Raw genomic sequence first — 18821 nt, 5'->3', positions numbered from 1 at the left:
AAGTACTTACGGCTGTACCTGCAATAAGTGACAGATTTAAAAAAACACTTATAAAGATGAATACAGAATGCAGACCAAAGGTCATGTGCCTTTGTGAAGCTTTGATGCACTCCTGGGAAGAGTAACCTTCTAGAACGTGGCACACAAACAACTAAGGCTGTTTCCCACAGCCAATATGATTACAATGATCCAAATAAGGTAGCTTGATGTCGTTCAGAGAATGAAGCAAACTCCAGAAAGCCAGACACCCAGATATACCAGGTTAATATTTTGCCACGTGTGCTTAAAAGCTTTTCTGTGTTTTATTCCCTTTTCATTCGCACAGATTCAAATGCTTTTACACAAACTAATTGAGTTCATCCATGCTTTTATACTCTTACTACAAACATGGATTCATAAACAATGTAATTCTACAAAGGCCTACTTGAAGTTAAACCAGGAGAAAAAAATCAATAGGAGCCAAAAACACGTGACATGAATAATTAAAAGATAATAAGTATTGTTGGCTAAAATATTTGGTGTATTAAAAATGAAAGTGTACTGTGCTGGCAAAATCACAAATTAGTCAAAAGATTTAAATTCAGAAAAAGAAGCTAAAATATATATTTAGACAGTGTCAGATGTATTCTTCATTTCATATCAGTAAGAGAACTGTTAAACAACTGTTTAACCCCAAAGAACTACAAATTTTAAAATGAACTTCAGCAGATACTTCATAAAAGAGAATATCCAAAAAGCCAAAAAAAATCTAAAAAGATAAAAGATGTTTAGGTCCCTTAGTCACCGGGGACAAATTAAAACCAAAATTGTATACTGGGTACACAGCAAACAGAAGATTCAAATGAAAATAGTGAAAACATCCCACGTCTGGGCAGCAAGGAACAAATGAACACAAACCACCAGGACACTGTCAGGGAGCATTTATACCACCACCGGAACCCTCCGGAACGCAGCGCTTCCAAAGGGGAGTACAGAAACACGTGGAAACACAATCAACTCCACCAACACAGCTGCCTAACAGCAAACACTGGGAAAAGCCAAGCCCATCAGCGGAAAAAAAAAGAACAGAATAAGATCATTGCTCATCTGTTCATATAGTGTGTCTGCATCAGGAAAATTCTTCTGTCTGCTTACCTTTGCCACATATATATACACATATATATATATGGCAAAGGTGTATATATATATATATATATATACACATACATATATATATACATATATATATACACACATACATTGCTGTATATTGGACTTCTCTTAAAATGCTTGGAAAACCTATCCTATCATTTCCACCTATCACACCTTCTTTAAAAATATTCCAGTGATATAAAGAATTTCTGGAATGGGCACTTACATAAGCAATTGGTGGAAATATGAGTTACCACATTTCCTTTTTTTTAAGATTTGTTTGTTTTTATGTGAAAGGCATGGTGACAGAGATAAAGTCCATCTGCTGGTTTATTCCCCAAACACAGGAGCCATGGCTGTACCAGGCTGAAGATAGCAGCCAGGAAAAAAATCCCAGATTTTTACTGCCAACACATAGCTGGGGTTGTTGATCTATTTGTTCTGTTATCCAGCCTCTGTTGTGGTACCAGGTGTCCTCTGCAGGTTCCAATGGACTGCCATGTCCTTCATGTGCACCTGGATATGCTGTCCACTGCTGTATCTGAGCTTCTGAAGAGGTTCAGCTTTGACAAATGCATTCCATGGTCAGACTCTTCATGGTTGGGGTTCTGAGATCAGCAGTTCAGCTAGAAGGATCCCCAAAGAAACTTTGTTTGAGGTGATCCCAGATCTGATGTTGTGTGTGCATGCCAGTACAGAGTCCAACACAGTCCATACCCCCAATCAGCTTATGCTGGTGGTTGCAACTGCTGGATCAGTTCTGTTTCCAGCCCCGCCTTCCACATGAACCAATGGGTGTTGCAGTCCAGCCTGATTATGCCCACCACACACTCAACCCTCACACAATCCAGTGGGAACTGCAGCCTAGTTGGAGTGACCCGCAATGACCCCCACCAGGCCCACCACCACCTGCCCTGTTCCCATTCTTGCCAGTATATATAGCAGACTGGTCCAGGCATCCCACATACCATTTAGCCCTCATATATGTCAATGGATGCCACCCTTCTTGAAGCTAGCTTGGTGAGATGTCACTAGAGAACACAGATTTGTTTTAATAGGAATCTTATCATATTCATCCACATCTGGAGAAACCACATTCTTGCACAAGGAACAAATTTCACAGTCATTCAAGACTGTTAGAGGAACAGTGATCCAAGATAATGGAGAGACCCCTGAACAAGGCCAAGTGGCAAATGAATGAAAGAAAATATTTCCAGGGGCCCAGCAGCGTGGCCTAGCAGCTTAAGTCCTTGCCTTGAACGCAACAGGATCCCATATGGGCGCCAGTTCTAATCCCGGCAGCTCTACTTCCCATCCAGCTCCCTGCTTGTGGCCTGGGAAAGCAGTTGAGAATGGCCCAAAGCTTTGGGACCCTGTACCCGTGTGGGAGACCCGGAAGAAGTTCCTGGATCCTGGCTTCAGATCGGCATAGCATCGGCCATTGCGCTCACTTGGGGAGTGAATCATCGGATGGAAGATCTTCCTCTCTGTCTCTCCTCCTCTCTGTATATGACTTTCCAATAAATAAAAAAAAAAAAAAAAGAAAATATTTCCAGTATTAATAAAGATTATCTCCAAGATGAGAAACGGTGTTTGTGTATTTTTCTTTTCACATTTCCAAATTTCCAAAGATCAGGTATCTCTTTTATCAAAATAACCCAAAACAATTTTAAGACAGACAAAACAGAGAATAGCACACATGGCTCTATACTCTGGCACAGAGAGTGGATGCCTAGGCATTGTCGGGTGAGAAGAATTCTGCCTTTCTATTTTTCCTGAAATGCTTTCTAAAATGCTTTATTCTGTAGATGCTGAAAGGAGAGACACAGAGAAAGACAGATCTCCCCTGCGCTACCCACCCCCATCTTGTGGCTCACCCCTCCAATGCTCACAATGGCTCAAGGTCAGGGTCAACACCGAGAGGCAGGAACCCAACTCAAGCGTCAATGTGTGCAGTAGGAACGCAATTACCTGAGTTATCACTGCTGCCAACCAGGGTCTATACTGTGAGCAAAATTAGTCAGGAGCCAGAATTAAATATCAAACCCTTTTAGTCTCATAGGCATCTTAAACAGCACCTTAACTGCTGGGCCAAACATCTGCCCTGATCCCTGATCACTGTCATCAATAGAAGCATCACACCTTTCTTAGATAACACAGCATCCTCTCCACCAGTCCCCCAGAAAGTAATTCTTTGCACTGTGCCCTTTGCTATACCCAAACATTGCTGACTAACATTCCAGTAACAATGTTCCCTGGCTTCCACTTAGCAATTCCATTCTCAATGCATAAATTACAAGTATGGGTTACTTTAGAGGTTCTGTGTTTAGGGGTCTGGTAATCAAAGTTTATTGTACTCTTGGTTTTGTTTCTTTCTTCTACTCGAAGGAGTCCAAGGCAACTAAATTAGCATCAAAGAAATTTGCAAAAGCTCTAAGTGAAGCCACGATGAAATATAACTAACATAAAACCAGATGCCAAACAGAGAACTATGCAAAGCACTCAATGAGGATGTTCACGAAGCTTCAAAGAAGGGTATGGTCTGGGAGGAGTTAGTCACACACAAGTCAAAATATTCTTTCCAGCAGCCACACACACAGATTCCAGGAAAAGGAGTCCAGGGTGCTCTGGATGGTGTCGGGTCTGAATCAAGGAGACACACAGCTCAGGTTTCAGAAGATTAACCTCTGCTGTGGCAATGACCTGGAATCATCAGCAGTTAGGCAAAATTGAGAGGAAATCTCCCCAGATCTGCACTGGAAACTGATAGCTGTAGAATGTTCCTTCAAAAATACCCGGAATTGTTTTAGACTCTACAGTGTAATGGTGTGTGTTGGCCTACACCATATCTTCACTGGCTTTTAACCCAAGATGGACCCAACCATTATATTTGCAGTTTACAAAGAACTTGGAATATCTCTTTCTAAACTTAGATGACAATAACACGTTCGTCGCAAGCCCCTTTTACGTACCTAGTTCCTTTCCTGTCTCTTCACATTCTTGAAAATTCCTATGGAACTTCAAGTGTCAGTCACACAGATAGAAAAGTGAGAGGGGAGCTCTTCCCAGCACATGATCCAAGCCCCTCATTTTCAGAGAGAAATGGGAAGCAGGGCAGAGTCTCTGGAATCCTCCATGTGCAGTCCCTATGAAGCTAGCTGGATTACGACTGTGGTTATCTCAGCACCTTCTATGTGAGATTCAGTGCTGTGTTCCCCAATTGTTGGGACATAGCCAATCCATCAAAGAACAATCCTACTCATTCAACAGATATTTTCCTGGAGGATGTTAGAGATCCACAAGCCACTGCAGAAGAGAGTTCCTGGCAAATACTGAGCCATAAATAAATCACTTCCAGATTCTGCAAAAAGAAGGCCCAGACTCACGGTCATAAAAAGTTCATAAAATCATTCCAAGGGTGTGAACCTCAAAGGTTCCTGGATTGTCCACTAAATCCCTTTCCGTAGAGGATGGTATATTTCTCTTGGACATCATACTGGTACTGAGGTAGTTGCCACTCTGTAGTACTTGCTTATGACCACTGAAGACAGAAGTTAGGGTTTCCTAGAGATTAGAAAACTAATAGTACTGCCATGAGATAGAATTTTCTGTGAAAAAATTAACTTCATGTTTTCATAAATGTATCTCTCTCACTCTGGTTGAAAAATAAAGTCCTCCCAAGTCAAAAGAAATCACATTATGCTAACATATAATACATAAGATTTGCTAGATATAGCATTAGTGTTTCAAGGAAACCTGTACCAAGTTTCCCTCCACTTCTAAACTCAATCAACTCACCCGGCAGGCAGCATGAATATCAGACCTTCAGCCTAAAAAAGCACCTAGCAAGATTCTGTAACCCAGCCCAGCTAACAACTGCTTTTTCACTAAGCAAGAAGCATTGTTTCTTCTCTAAAGCTCACTCCCAACCTGAAAAAGCAGAAAGTAGAAGACTACATTGTCAAATAAAATTATGTAGCTTTTCATCTTCCAAAACAAAGAGAAAATTAGATATTTACAAGCCTCCTTTATACCTCTCTTTTTGCTCATGATTTGTTGTTTTGTAAGAGAATCCAGATATTATAGATAACCAGACGAGGGCCTAGTAACAGGTGCATACTGGACCAAGTTCTACCTCCAACCTAACAAACTGAAACCAAACAGGAGTCCACCTCATACTATACCAGCACTACAATCAGCAAGAACCAGGAACAGCAAAAATTTTTCTCCAATAGCACAGCATCCTATCATTCTGGTATTACCCAGTCTCTAATCTTTGTACTTCCCAACATCCCACCAATGTACAGGCGGATGTGTGTATGTGAATTCACATACACACAAATGCAGATGAATGGAAAGATGGATGCATAGATGGATGAGTGGCTAGGATAATTTGTGAGAATGTCTTTGGGTATATTTTGCAATTCACCCTATTTGGGGGTTAAATTTATGGATGAAAATATTCTTTCTGTGAAACTGATCAAAGAAAGTGCTCTGAATTTATGTGAAAAAGTTTCCCATTAAGATGGTAGCCCTTTTTTTCAAGCTTGATTCTGTTTAATTGTGGAAAAGAGCCCAAAGGCTTTGTCAGGAGGCACATGTTTTCTATAAATCAAAACATAAATACATGTGAGATTATTTCACTGGGCATACATATGGTTTTTGCTAAGAAAACTCTATTTATAAAACATTGTTAGCCTACACAGGAACTGCTGTCAACATTTATAGGAAAGGAACTTTTCTACTGCTCTGAATCTTGCCAGGATTTGAAAACAAGCCTAGAAACATTAGTTTTTTTCAAGACAGATTTGACTTAAACTCATTGTGAAATGGACCACTGTGTGTTTCCTGGTCCTTAAATGCCTGGGAGATATCTTCAATTGAATATCAGACTCACAGTTGATCAGAAGATATTTATCTTAACCATGCCATTATTCTATTCTTTGTACAAGTTTTCTTTTGCTTACAGACAAGAGTCATGGTTTATTTTTCTTATCCTTGCCAATACAATAAAAAATACTCCCTGAAAGAGGCATCTTTGACATGCACCAAAGCTTAGTATTTGTAATTACCACACCACCTTCTCCCCAAAGCTCATTTGCATGATCTCTTCTCTTTATATACCCCCCTCCACTATAAACACATTTATCAGCCCTACTCAGAGAGCAGTTTTCAAAATAAACTTTTCTGTGAAAACAATTAGCTATAAGCATGCATGAGGAGTCCTTGAAAACCAACTGCAAATCACAGAAGGTAACAGTAACCTTAATAATGCAAGTTCTTTATTTTTCCATTCAACTTTCCTTTCTTGGGCTGCAGTGCCTTCCAAAACAGAATTTTTTCCAAGGCTTCTGCAATCAATCCTTACTCTAGGTGGATCTAAGCCAATGCATATGCGTATGCAACACTCCTGAGTAGTTCCAGAAAGAGACACCTCTCTCTTCCACTTCCTCTTGTGTATTTTATCTCTTTCAAGTTATATCTTCTCAGATGCAAGATTTCTCACCTCTCATTTAGAGATACATACATACAAAGAAATAAGTCATCCTCCTGAAAGAAGAGGGGTAAATGTTAGATGGCTCCATAAAAACTCAAAAGGATTGTAAAGTCTGCACATGAAACATCCGAAGCTACAACTTAATACTTAAGTAGATGTATACTGATTATCTAATATGTAATTACCTCTACATGATTAAAGTGCATTGGAAACAAGAAAAATGCCTTCTCTCCAAATTATATGTTCCAATTTAGATGCAGAATTCCAAAATGCTCAACCCAATTCACAGAGAAATCTTGTTCTTTGCAGGGTATGTAAAGGGGAATGTTGTTTATAGAATGTAATCTGGCTCTAATAAGCTTTAAAATAGTCATGGAAGAGGTCAAGAAGAAAACTGCAGTTCTTTTAGTGTCATTCATTTTTGTAATTTTGCTGATTCAGAGCTAGCTAACACTAGACACTAATGAATTTGAAATTATAAGGAGAGGCTGAATTCCCCAGAACTTCTGTTTCTAATCAATCACCGGAGATCAGTGACATCATTAGCGCCTTTGATCACAGCTCCTCTTTCAAGCTCCAATGGGACTGGATTGATTCTTGCAGGCGCGGAGAATGGAGACACCTAAGAATACAATTCACCGTGAAACACGAGAAGTCACCCATGTCTCTTCCCCTCCTTCTAGAGGAACAGAGAGCACATTCCAGGGCAGCGGACACCAAACAACAGAGCCACCTCATTAAATCCAAACCTAATTCCAGTCTTAGAAGGATTCCCGAAGCGCCTTACAAGACTGAGGGTTTGATAAGCTACTTTTCTTTCAAAGGGCCTGGGTTTTGAGCCCTCCAATTGGGTCTTTCCAGCCCCATATACCTACTCAGGACAAGTCCCAAATCCTTTCTCCATAGGGACAGGAAAAGTCTGGGATTTTCTCCCTTGTTTCCCAGCACAAAGCACTGCACAATGCACAACTTCCCTTCTGCCACTGAATTTTACATAGGGAATCAAGTTATATTTTCCAAAATAAATTTGGTTCTAATGCTCTTCTAATTTTAGATGTAATAAAAGCCATAACTACGCCACACTAGCCAAAAATGAAGTACCTGAATATCAGTTCAATATGCACCATTTTAAAGCCCTTAGGTTGTATTCCTGTAGGATGCTCTCATCTGAAATGATTGCTTAGGGGGTGAAAACTTTTAATTGACCTCCACGAGTTTCCTTCCATTGTTGTTTGTTTTCTTCTGCCGCTTATTTGTAATGCCAGTCTAATTTGAGCCTCAGGAACAGTGGTGGAATGTAGTTTATTATCTCCCTCATCAGGTGATCAATGATTTCATTAATAAGACAGATAACAAAACTGTCATGTCATCGACACTGTTATGAAAGATGATCCCCGCTTCCCGCTCCATTTTCCAAGGTCTGGGGTTCTCGGTGGCAGCTCTGCGTCCATTCAATATTTTCCACAGACAGAGAAAAGTGAAAATCCATTTTGAAACCAATTTCAATTAGGATCCAGAAGCTGTTATCACAGGTGTCGCAGAATGGGCCCGTAAGTGGAAATGTCGCCTATCCATTCTGAAATGGAACCTTATCAGGGGCTACAAAGATGGCTGGGGACGGCCTATCTGTAAATTACTTTTCGTCCTGTGTTAACTCAACCTTAGTTCTGTCATATGGAATTCTTTCCATCCACTAGTAATAATCTAAGGACTAACTAGACACAGCACCCAAACGGCTCGGCTCACAGCTGGGCAGGGGTGGCCCCTGAAACATGGGCACAAACACAGACACAGCCAGGCCTGCAGGCCAGCCAAGCCACAGATAGAGCTCAAAGTTGATTATGGGAAAGAAGCCCCGTCTCCACCCCTTGCATTCCTGGTGATTTTTCAATTGCAAACTCCAAGGCCCCGTTATTTCATTAATGCAGCACCCAAGTAGTGAGGCTTTTCTCTCACATCTTTCAGGCTCCTTTTAGCAAATTATCCCATGACGGCGGATTTATTCAGTCAAAGACCTCGGACTTTGAGAGGCAACAAAAGAATCAAGAGACTTTCTGGTCCACCTGCCTGGCGAATGATGAGGCAGGGAAAAGTCTCCCCCAGAGAAACCAATCAAACTATTGTGTGGCACAGTCAGACCTTTTCAGCTGTCAAGCCAGAGAGCAGGGAGAAAGATGAAAGAAGGCAGGATGAAGCTACCATTTACGAAACCATGTGGGAATGGTCTCCTAAGACTTAATAATTGGGATGGAACTCAACTTTCTACAACTAAAAGGGGAAGAGAAAAAAAAAGGAAGGAAGGAAGGAAGAGACCAAGAAGAAGAGAGAGCCAAAGAAAGGGGAGGAAAAAGCAAGAAAAGAAAAAAGACCAGCCTAGGCTATACTTGGAATTACTTTTATATAAAAACATTCCCTACCTGAGATGAACTCTCAGCTGTGAAAGGAAAGGAGCAGGGCAACAGGGGCTTCCCAAGACAAGGACAGGAAGAAAAGAAAGACTGAGTCACAATTCTGCTGTTTTCCCTCTAGGATATAGGGGCACAAAGTGCTCAGCTAGTCCAGGTGCCCCACAATTAGTTCAAAGTTTCAACAACAACAACAACACAAAGTCCCTATTCGTCTGAAGATCTTATTGTTCTAAAACATAAAATTTAAATTTGGCCTGAAATGTGCATTAATCACTCAAAAATAAACCTCAAATAACGGAACATTAGGTTTTATATTTCTGATTATGAGGATAGTTAGGTTCTATTACAAATATAATCAGAAATGTTTAAAGATAAGGAAAAAAACAATAGGAGTCAGTAAATGGCCTTAAAAATTCTGAATATTTTTGGAATCTGCAACAAGCATCATATCAAGCAGCCAATAGGGAGATTCATGTGAAGTGCATTAGTAAGCTGATTGAAAGCACAAATATTTGTCCAGTTTTGGGGGGAGGGTGATTCTGCAGCTATCCTGCGTACTGTGGTGGTGGTTACAGGACCTTCTGGATTTGTCAGGGCTCACAGACCTACCCCCCACAAAAACTGAATTTCACTCTATGTAAACTTTAGAAAATAAACATAAACTAAAGCAGATGTATTTGGAACTGTTTCCATGTAAACAAGATAACAGGAGAGTTTTGGCTTTTGCTATTCCCTCCCTGTCTTCTGCAAGCTGCCTACAAAAGGGAACTCTACCCCCTAACCCCTGTCCCAGCTTGGGGAATGGAGGGGGTTGGGCAGGCCACCTTCTCCCTGGAGGGAGGTTTTCTGCCCGCAATCACCAGTTTGTCCCTGGAACTTCCACTCTCTAGTGGTTGTTTCTGACTCTGATCAGTTTCTGAAAACGTGAACTACCCACACCAGTGGATCACAACTGATCAAAGGCCATCCGAAACTTTCCGCAAGCAAAATGTACCAAGCTATGGCTTCTTTTTCCTCCCAAATTCAGAAAACTGGCAAAATAAAGACGTTTATTTCTGATGAGCCAAACAACTAAGAATTGTCCTCTTAAAGCAGGAATCCAATAGGAACATATAAGTAAAGAAAACAAAAATTCTGGCATTAAGGAAGTACCTTAGCACAAAATTTGAAATGTCCTTAGATAAGAAGCTGCCAAATGCACTTGATTTGTTAAATCTGAGCCTGTCAATTTCAGGATCAGTAACTCCCATGGATTGGCTAGTCAAACTGGGAACTGTGGACCACCACGTGGAAGGGATTTTTGTTAGCTAATACTTGCCAATTCTCTCCATCAAATAAAAGCTAACCAACAGAGTACCAACAAATTATTTTGTGGTGAAAGGGATAAGATGAAACATATCAATTAATTAAATGCTGCCAGAGGAGTTGATTACTATTGCCAACAAGAGCTAATATGTTCACATACTTCTTGTCCAGAGTCAGAGGGTAGCACTAAGCACAGAATCAAACAGCAGTTGTTTGGCAGGGCTACTGTTCAAACTCTGGCTTGTAGTAACCAATCTACTGCTTGTCACACCAGTTACCGTTCCCAAAGCCTGGCAGGCCTGTGCTGTGTTCTGCAGGTTTATCTCTTCCTCGCTGAGGTCCCCTCGGCACAAATGCTGAATGGGTGGGGGGTAGGAGGACAAAGCAGGTTTTAGGCTTGAGAGGTTTAACTGAAACGTAAAACCTAAGTATTAGAGAGAGGAAGAAGAGGAAGGAGAGATCCACAGGTAGAGCATGGGGGAGGGGGACACTAAGGACAGTGAAATCACGCTATAGAACCTTACAAGGATGAATAGATGACATCGTGTATTTGCCAAAAAAAACCCACAAAATATGCAATCCACAATGAGCTCCACAGCCAACTAGGTAGGGATCAACACTGGTCCATCAAAAATGATAAACTTTCCGTACCAATGCAAGATTTTTTTAAAAGCAAGATATTAATAAGAAGGAGGAATGAGGAGCAGAAGCACTGTACAGAAACTTCCTATTTTCTGCTCAGTTTTCTGTAGATCTAAAACTGCTCTAAGGAACAAAATAATTAATTAAAAATAATACTAATAAAAACAAAAATAATAACAAAGTACCCAAAAAGCACTAAAGAGCTCTCAAAAAGACACAAGACCACTGAGGACAGCTTAAACGCGCTCTGATGTTAAGCAAAGTGATTCTATGCGGGAATAACGAACAAAGGCAAAGAGAGAGCCCTTTCATTTAACCGAAGCTCAGATGATGAGACAGCACAGAGCAGCAGCAGCATAACAGCTTCCAAGGCCAGTGTGAGGGCAGATTTTGGCAGATCTACCAATATTTAGTTAAGGACTTTGAGCATCCCTGATGGCTCAGAGTCACAGAAGATTCTGGGGGCAGGAGGGTAGGCACACACAAAAAACTATAAGATTAATTTGGCAGCAGCAGGTTTGATGCAGGGGAAAACAGGAGACTAGAGGCAGGGAGACGGAACAGAAGATCATTTTAATCATCTAGGCATTAAGCAGTGAGGATTTCAACAGTATAGTGCAATAGGCTAGCCGGAAGAGACATATCAGTGAATAATTACAGAGGAAAGAAAAAAATCTAACAGGGACCTCAAAACTGGCAGGACATGGGGAGCCTGAGATGAGAGGGTCAAAGGTCACAATGGGGTTTCAAGCCTGGGTGACCACAGGAAAGGTGATATACTTGGGCTAAGTAAAGAACACAGTGGTAGCCAGAGTTCAGAGAGATGTGAGTTTGGAGCCCAGGAGAGTCAGGCCTCTAAGGAGAATCAGGTTATTCATCATCACTTAGCTCACTGAAAAACATGAAAGCTCTTTACGAAAATAAAGTCCAACTCGCATGCAGTACAAGCCATCCTACAAATGGGTGGACCCAAAAGGCAAAAACCCAGGAAAAAAATCCAGAAAAGAGGTGTATGTGCTATTTCCCATGCAATGACATAAACCGCCCAGCATTATTTTCAAGGTTAAAGAGACAGAATGCAATTTTCTTAAAACTGTCTATTCTACTTTCTGAGTTAAGCAGACATTTAGAAGAAAGGTCTAGGAACTGTTTTGTCATCCGTTCTTCCTTGAGATGGGAAAACTTGGTCACATCTGTGATTTGCAAAACATCTTGAACTATTTTACAGACATCAGAGTTCAAGTAAATTCACCATAACATTGGCCAAACATTTCCTCCCCCCGTACTTAATTTTAAAACCTTTGTGTATTCAAGAAAACACAAACTTTTAAATTCTTAATACTTAACTCATCAAAATGCTTTATCCTAATAGCAAAGACTCTTCTATGTGATTATAGCATGGTATTGGCAATACCTTAACTCTCCTGCCACAGAACTCAGCCCAAACCTGTGGGTTCTCCTTAACAAAACCCTGTAATCTGAATTCGGTTTCATCCAAAATTCCTTTTTTATCCATGTGTCACGAACCAGGAAATGGGATATGGCAAAGCAAATAAAGTCAGACCTCTAAAAGGACAAGAAACTCCCAATCTACGGTCTATATGAACATCCTATGCATAACCAGCCTGCAGGAGGCATACAGAGTCAGACTAGGGGCATGGCAGAGAAGAGCCAATGAATTTCAGCCTCCAGAAAGCTCAGGATCCTCTAGAGTTAGAAAACCAAGAGATATCGCAATTAATAGCATGCAACAAGCATTTTGAAAGCAAATCTCGAGACCAGAAAGTACTGAAAGATGTCCCCAAGGGGGGACATCTCCTGAATTATTTGCAGACCACAAGATTTGTTCTTACTCTTCCTAGAATCTTTTTGAGCAAAGATTAAGTTCTTCAAAGAATCACAGGAATCACAGCGGCGGGGGGAGGGGGGGGCAGAATGGTGCTTTATTAGCTTAACCCTCCACCTGCAGTGCTGGCATCCTACTTGGGTTCTGGTTCTAGTCCCATCTACTCTAATTTTTCTTTTTTTAATTTTTAAATATGTTTTATTGGAAAGTCAGATTTATAGAGAGAAACATATACAGAGAGAAAGTTCTTCCACCCACTGGTTCACTTCCAAAGTGGCTGCAACAGCCAGGAGTCTCTTCCGGGTCTCTATTTTGGGTACAGGGTCCAAAGGCCCTGAGCTGTCCCCAGTCGCCTCCCCAGGTATCAGCTGTACTTTCAATCCAGCTCTCTGCTTATGGCCAGGGAAGGAGCAGAGGTCGGACCAGGTCTTTGGATCCCTGGACCCACATGGGAGAATGGGAAGCAGCTCCTGGCTCCTAGCTTCAAATCAGCGCAACTGTGGCAACTGTGGCCACACGACCTCTACTTTAGCCTCTCCTGCTATATCTGAAAACCTGCCTTTCAAATAAAAATAAATAAACCTTTTTAAAAATTACACTGAACAGACAATTTATCAACTTTGGTCTCACGTTGCCATGATCATAAAGGATAAATTCTGCTTTCTAACACTTTTCACTTTCAGTTTAAATGAAAAAAAAAAAAATCCCTAATGCCACCTTCATATATTAACTATCTGGTTTCTTTTTGTTTCAAGCAGAGTGATAGGTTACTAAGAATGATCAAGTAACTTCTTTTAAAAAATTCTGGTCTAAAAATGGAGAATGCTTCAAATGAAAAAGTCAAAACTTCTGTCACTAAAAGAAATTTTATTTGGATAATGAAAGTGTGCAAAACACTGGAATATCTAAATTTTAAAATTCCTGTTACTTGAAAAACACAACATATATTTTAGGGAAGTGATGAATTAATTCATATTCAAACCAGAAAGACAACTGCAGCATACGGGATAGACTCAGATATTTCCTTGTCAATAATGGTCCCCAGTGTTTGAATGAACCCTCTTTACATGTGCAAGCCACCAAATTGCATGCCAAACCAAGGTAATGTAAACCACCCTGCACTTATGAAGAACTCAGGAAACTAAAGGTCACCTCCCAGATTATTTATGCTTTATAAATAACACTGAAGCCTAAAATCAAACTATAAGTACAAGAACCTATGGGAACACTGTGACTCCTGGATACAGAATACAGAGCCTTTAGATGTTGGTATAAGTTCTTCAGTGTTACAAAAATCAAAGGTGGCTCCTCCCTGTTTCCCAAGCAAATTTGGACTACGGTTTTGTGCCTGTGTTATTTCCATTTCAGCCTTCTGTGGCAAATGCTTATTTGAGGTACTTACTGGTCAAAGTTTTTGAATCATACCTTCAGATTGTGTGTATGTGTGAGTTGAAATAAAACTCCATGTGAATGTTATTCTAACAGCACAGACTTGCTGAGAAAAGTAAGAAAACAGATCTGTAAGAACACGCAATGGAATGTGCGTGGTTTGGCTGGAAGGCTCACAATCAAGAACAAATTACACCACATAATGGCTGGAAAAGTTAATTAAGCCAACCTCACCAATAACTTCAGCAATAACAAACCTTTTTTTTGTTTGTTTGCTTGCTTTCTTTTAATCATGAAATGGTGGATGGCAAAGAAACTGCGTCTGTGACATTCATTTGGTTTTCAATACTGGAATCCTGTTAAGCTGTTCAGTTACAAATGATTTTGGAGCTTTGTAAAGAAAGTGTAAGACACCTTTCAGAAACAGGAGCAACTAACACCACCTGGTACATTTTCCATTTTGTGAATGGCATCCAGGCATTTCTAAAATGTTGAGATACAGTTAGATGGACAGTCAGAAAGATGGGCAGGTGGACGGATGAATGGGTTGTTGCTAACTGTGGCCATGACCATCACTAGCCACAGATTATGTGGCCAAAGCTGGGCACACGCCACCAGGTAGGCTGGTTGCAGAACAAAAAGGCTCTGCTGTTTCAGACATCCCAACCCCTTAATCCTGGGACTGTCGACAGGCACTATACTAGAGGGATGAAAACTGCAGCAACCTCTGAAAAACAAACAAAAAGAGGTAACTGTAATTGTTAGTATTCACAGCCACGAAGAAAAAGGTTTACCAACCTTCTCTCCCACTCTTTCCTGTCTTTGAATTTGTTCATGTGCTTTCCTGGTATCCTGTCAGATTGCAAGCCATGTTAAAAACATCACTTCCACCTTCCTTTTATTCAGTTGGATCTTTCTGCCATCCCAAATAAAAGCAGTAAATCCCTTTAGACAAAAGAGAGACACTGAAATGAACAGCCAGTGCTCTTATCCCTGCTTTTGCCTAGCATACCTGACTCATGAGGATTTACTCCCACACAGGCCAGGATTTGTACAGTTAGCAGTCCACACAGGTGACCATGGCAGAAGGTCAGGGCAGTGCAGTTTAGGGAATGGATCTGTGAATAATTCCAACTCCAGGACTCACTTTTCTAAATCTCACCTGCACCTGCTCTGGCTCGTTTTCTCTTGGAGCTGGCCAGGTTAATCCTGTTCCCAGTCATCCTCCTTCAAGATCTTTAGGAGTCCCTGTAGCTAAAGAGGGGTTCAGGATAAACTCAGGAGTGAGAACCAAGACCAGTGTTGGAGGGATGGAACAACAGTGGCTCTGAGAGACTGAGAGCAGGTTCCACATGACACAGCAGCCTCCTCCCCCCTCGGCACTGGCTCTCTCTGTTCTACCACTCACTTCTGTCCATAAGTACTTACACTTCCCCACATACTCACACTCACCAATCCTCTCCCATACTCACATCATCCTACATTTGCCCACACTTCCATTCACCCCTCCACACCAACTGTGAACTATCAAGGTAAACAAAGTTGATATTTCTTGAAGCATGGCATGCACAAAACACTTATTCCTGCAAAATGACTATTCTCTTTACCAAACAACCATCACTGCATATGAGGATTCTATTTCTGAGATAATACACACACCTCATTTTTTACAATTCCAGAATAAAAAAGAAACTAGGATAAAATGGCTTCTTTATTAAAGAAACATGCCGGCTAAAAACCACAGGGGAAAAAATAATGCAAATATACCAGCTTAATTAAACTAAGCTCCAGTCCTGACTTTAAACATTACAAATAGTGAGATATAAATGCATTTTTACAGATATGTAAAGTAAATTCATTTTAACTCATACCCAAGTGTATCTCCCCAAGGACGAACGCAAAACTGATTTCATTAGCAAGCAGCATTATAGTCAGTTCCCATGCCCTCCCATCTCCCTGTCAGGACCAGCAGTGCATGCTTTTAAAACTGAGTACAGGATACAGACAGGGAAAACGGACTCTCGGCCATGGACATGAATAGGCCCAGAGCCACAGCCAGCATCCTCATGGATATCTGTCCTTAGAGGCAAGATCCTGGGCTGGGGTCTTTTTTAAAAGTAGCTTCTGATACCTCGATTGTACATGGAAAAAATGTAAATCAACATAGTAAAATCTCTTTTCGAATAAAGAAAGCAAACCCATAGGGAAGGAGGGAGCGAGATGGGGACCAGGTTGGTTCATGAAAATCCCTAGCAACAGGTGGAAAAATGGAGTGGGGAGGCCAGGAAGGGCAAGAACGCCTGCACAGAGTAAAGGCATTAATGGTCTACAGCATGGAAAAGCTGGGACAAGCAATGAAGGTTACCATCAAATATTCAGTCTGTTAAAACCAGACAGGGCTCTGGCTTCTGTCTTTAACACTCCACGCCTGAATGAAATGCCTCTCAAAACTTAGCTTAGAATTTCTAAATACAGGGCCCAGCGGCGTGGCCTACCAGCTTAAGTCCTCACCTTGAACGCGCCAGGATCCCATATGGGCGCCAGTTCTAATCCCAGCAGCTCCACTTCCCATCCAGCTCCCTGCTTGCGGCCTGGGAAAGCAGTCGAGGACGGCCCAAGGCCTTGGGACCCTACACCCGCGTGGGAGACCATGAAGAGGTTCCTGGTTCCTGGCTTCAAATCAGCGCAGCACTGGCCGTTGCAGTCACTTGGAGAGTGAATCATCGGATGGAAGATCTTCCTCTCTGTCTCTCCTCCTCTCTGTATATCTGACTTTGTAATCAAAATAAATAAATCTTTTTTTTTTAAAGATTTATTTTATTTTTTATTATTGGAAAGGCAGATATACAGAGAGGTGGAGAGACAGAGAGGAAGATCTTCCATCCGATGATTCACTCCCCAAGTGAGCGCAAAGGCCGATGCTATGCCAGTCCGAAGCCAGGAGCCTCTTCCAGGTCTCCTGCGCAGGTACAGGGTCCCAAAGCTTTGGGCCGTTCCTCGACTGCTTTCCCGGGCCACAGGCAGGGAGCTGGAAGGGAAGCAGGGCTGCCGGGATAGAACCGGCGCCCATATGGGATCCCGGGCGTGCAAGGTGAGGACCTTTAACCAGTGCTCCACCACGCCAGCCCAAAATAAATAAATCTTAAAAAAAAAAAAAAAGAATTTCTAAATACAGCAAAGAGAAATGGTGGTTCTTCATATCTCTGACACAATGAATTAAACGATATTCATATAAGCCAACAAAAAACCTGCTTCTCAGATGCTGATGCTATCTTCAGACTCAATCACTAACAAGTTTTGAAACTTTGACAGTAGATTACTTAGAACTTGGGAGTAAAGAGGTGGGGGAATGAACCCTGCCACTAATCTGGACATGGCTACATTTTTGTGTTCTTTGACAATAACTAACTATGCCTACTAGACTTCCCACAAGAAATGCACAGCATGTTGAACTCTTGCCAGATTAATCAAGATGATTTTAAAAGGTCCAAACAAGAATTTCCTACAATAAATATCCTATCACATTTAATATCTCAAAGCAGGAAATTTGGAAGAAAGCACGCTGTTGGGTGCCAAAATAGAGATTACAGAAGCCCAGTCCAAGCTCTCCCACCCTCTACTCCATTCACTCCCTGTGGCCTCCCATGGAACAAACGCTGGTCTAAGTGCAAGTGACCAAGATGCCAAGACTCTCAGAGGACATGACCATGATGCAGGCCTGGCTGCTGGTCGTCCCCGCAATGGCTCACCATTAGACGTGGTGCTGGAGGCCGCAGCCTTCTCGCTGACATCTGTCCGAGCGGAGCATTTCACGATGGAATTCTCAGCCTTCTTCTCAGTGCTCGTGGAGCTGTGCGACTGGGCCTCCATGCTGTCTTCTCATTACTTCTGCACTCTCTCTACCAGGAATGCCTGCAACACACCAACAGCACCATCAGCTTCCTGCAGTGGTGGGACAGGAAACCGTGCAGAGGTGGCCCACTCACTGCTCACCCCAGAGGAGGTCCACACTTGACAAATTCAAAATATGGATGGCACAGGCAACACCAGTAAAACTTCCAAAGCTGGAGATTTTTAATTTTTATATTAAAAAATAAATAAATAAATAAAAGACACATTCATCCACTGCTTCATTTCCCCAAATGTCAACAACACCCGGGAATGAGCAAGGGCAGAGTCACAAGCCAGGAACTCAACCTTGGTCTCCCACGCGGGAGACCCAAGCGCCTGCGTGATCATCTGCTGCCTCCTGGGGGCCTCTGTGGAGAGATGGACCAGAAGGACCTAGTGGCCAGGACTCCAGCTAGCACCTCCACACAGGAGGCAGGCATCCCAAGCAGCGGCCCAACCCGCTTCATCATAGCACCTGCCCTGAGGTTTTTAAATCATTAACCGCAAGTTTTAAAGAGTGTTCAGCAATCTCTTATCTCCAGCCCTAAAGGCACAGAATTTTACTTTTTCTGACTAAAATACCTCAATTCAAATATGTCCCTTAGTCCTGACTGCTTCAGGTTAACAATACTCCTTACACTTTCCTAAGACACAAAAACATTTTAATTCATTTGAATTACATTTCTCAAAGGTAACAGAGCAACATGGTTTT

At 41.7% G+C, this 18821-nt stretch overlaps 1 protein-coding gene across 1 annotated transcript in view; it reads right to left on the bottom strand.

The window, feature by feature from the left end:
- Positions 1-18130, bottom strand: part of GLI3 (GLI family zinc finger 3) — a 223533-nt gene extending 205403 nt beyond the window's left edge. The window contains exon 1 of the mRNA XM_040964715.1: positions 17968-18130. Within this exon, the coding sequence (XP_040820649.1) occupies positions 17968-18088 (121 nt within the window). The 5' untranslated portion in view covers positions 18089-18130. The remainder of the gene's footprint in view (positions 1-17967) is intronic.
- Positions 18131-18821: the final 691 nt, after the last annotated feature.

Source organism: Ochotona curzoniae, unplaced genomic scaffold (genome assembly GCF_017591425.1).
Source record: "Ochotona curzoniae isolate NIBS_2020 unplaced genomic scaffold, NIBS_Ocur_1.0 scaffold_3835, whole genome shotgun sequence".
In the NCBI taxonomy this organism is placed as follows: domain Eukaryota; kingdom Metazoa; phylum Chordata; class Mammalia; order Lagomorpha; family Ochotonidae; genus Ochotona; species Ochotona curzoniae.
Note: the sequence above shows the minus strand (reverse complement) of the source record. Positions and strands in the feature narration are given on the sequence as shown.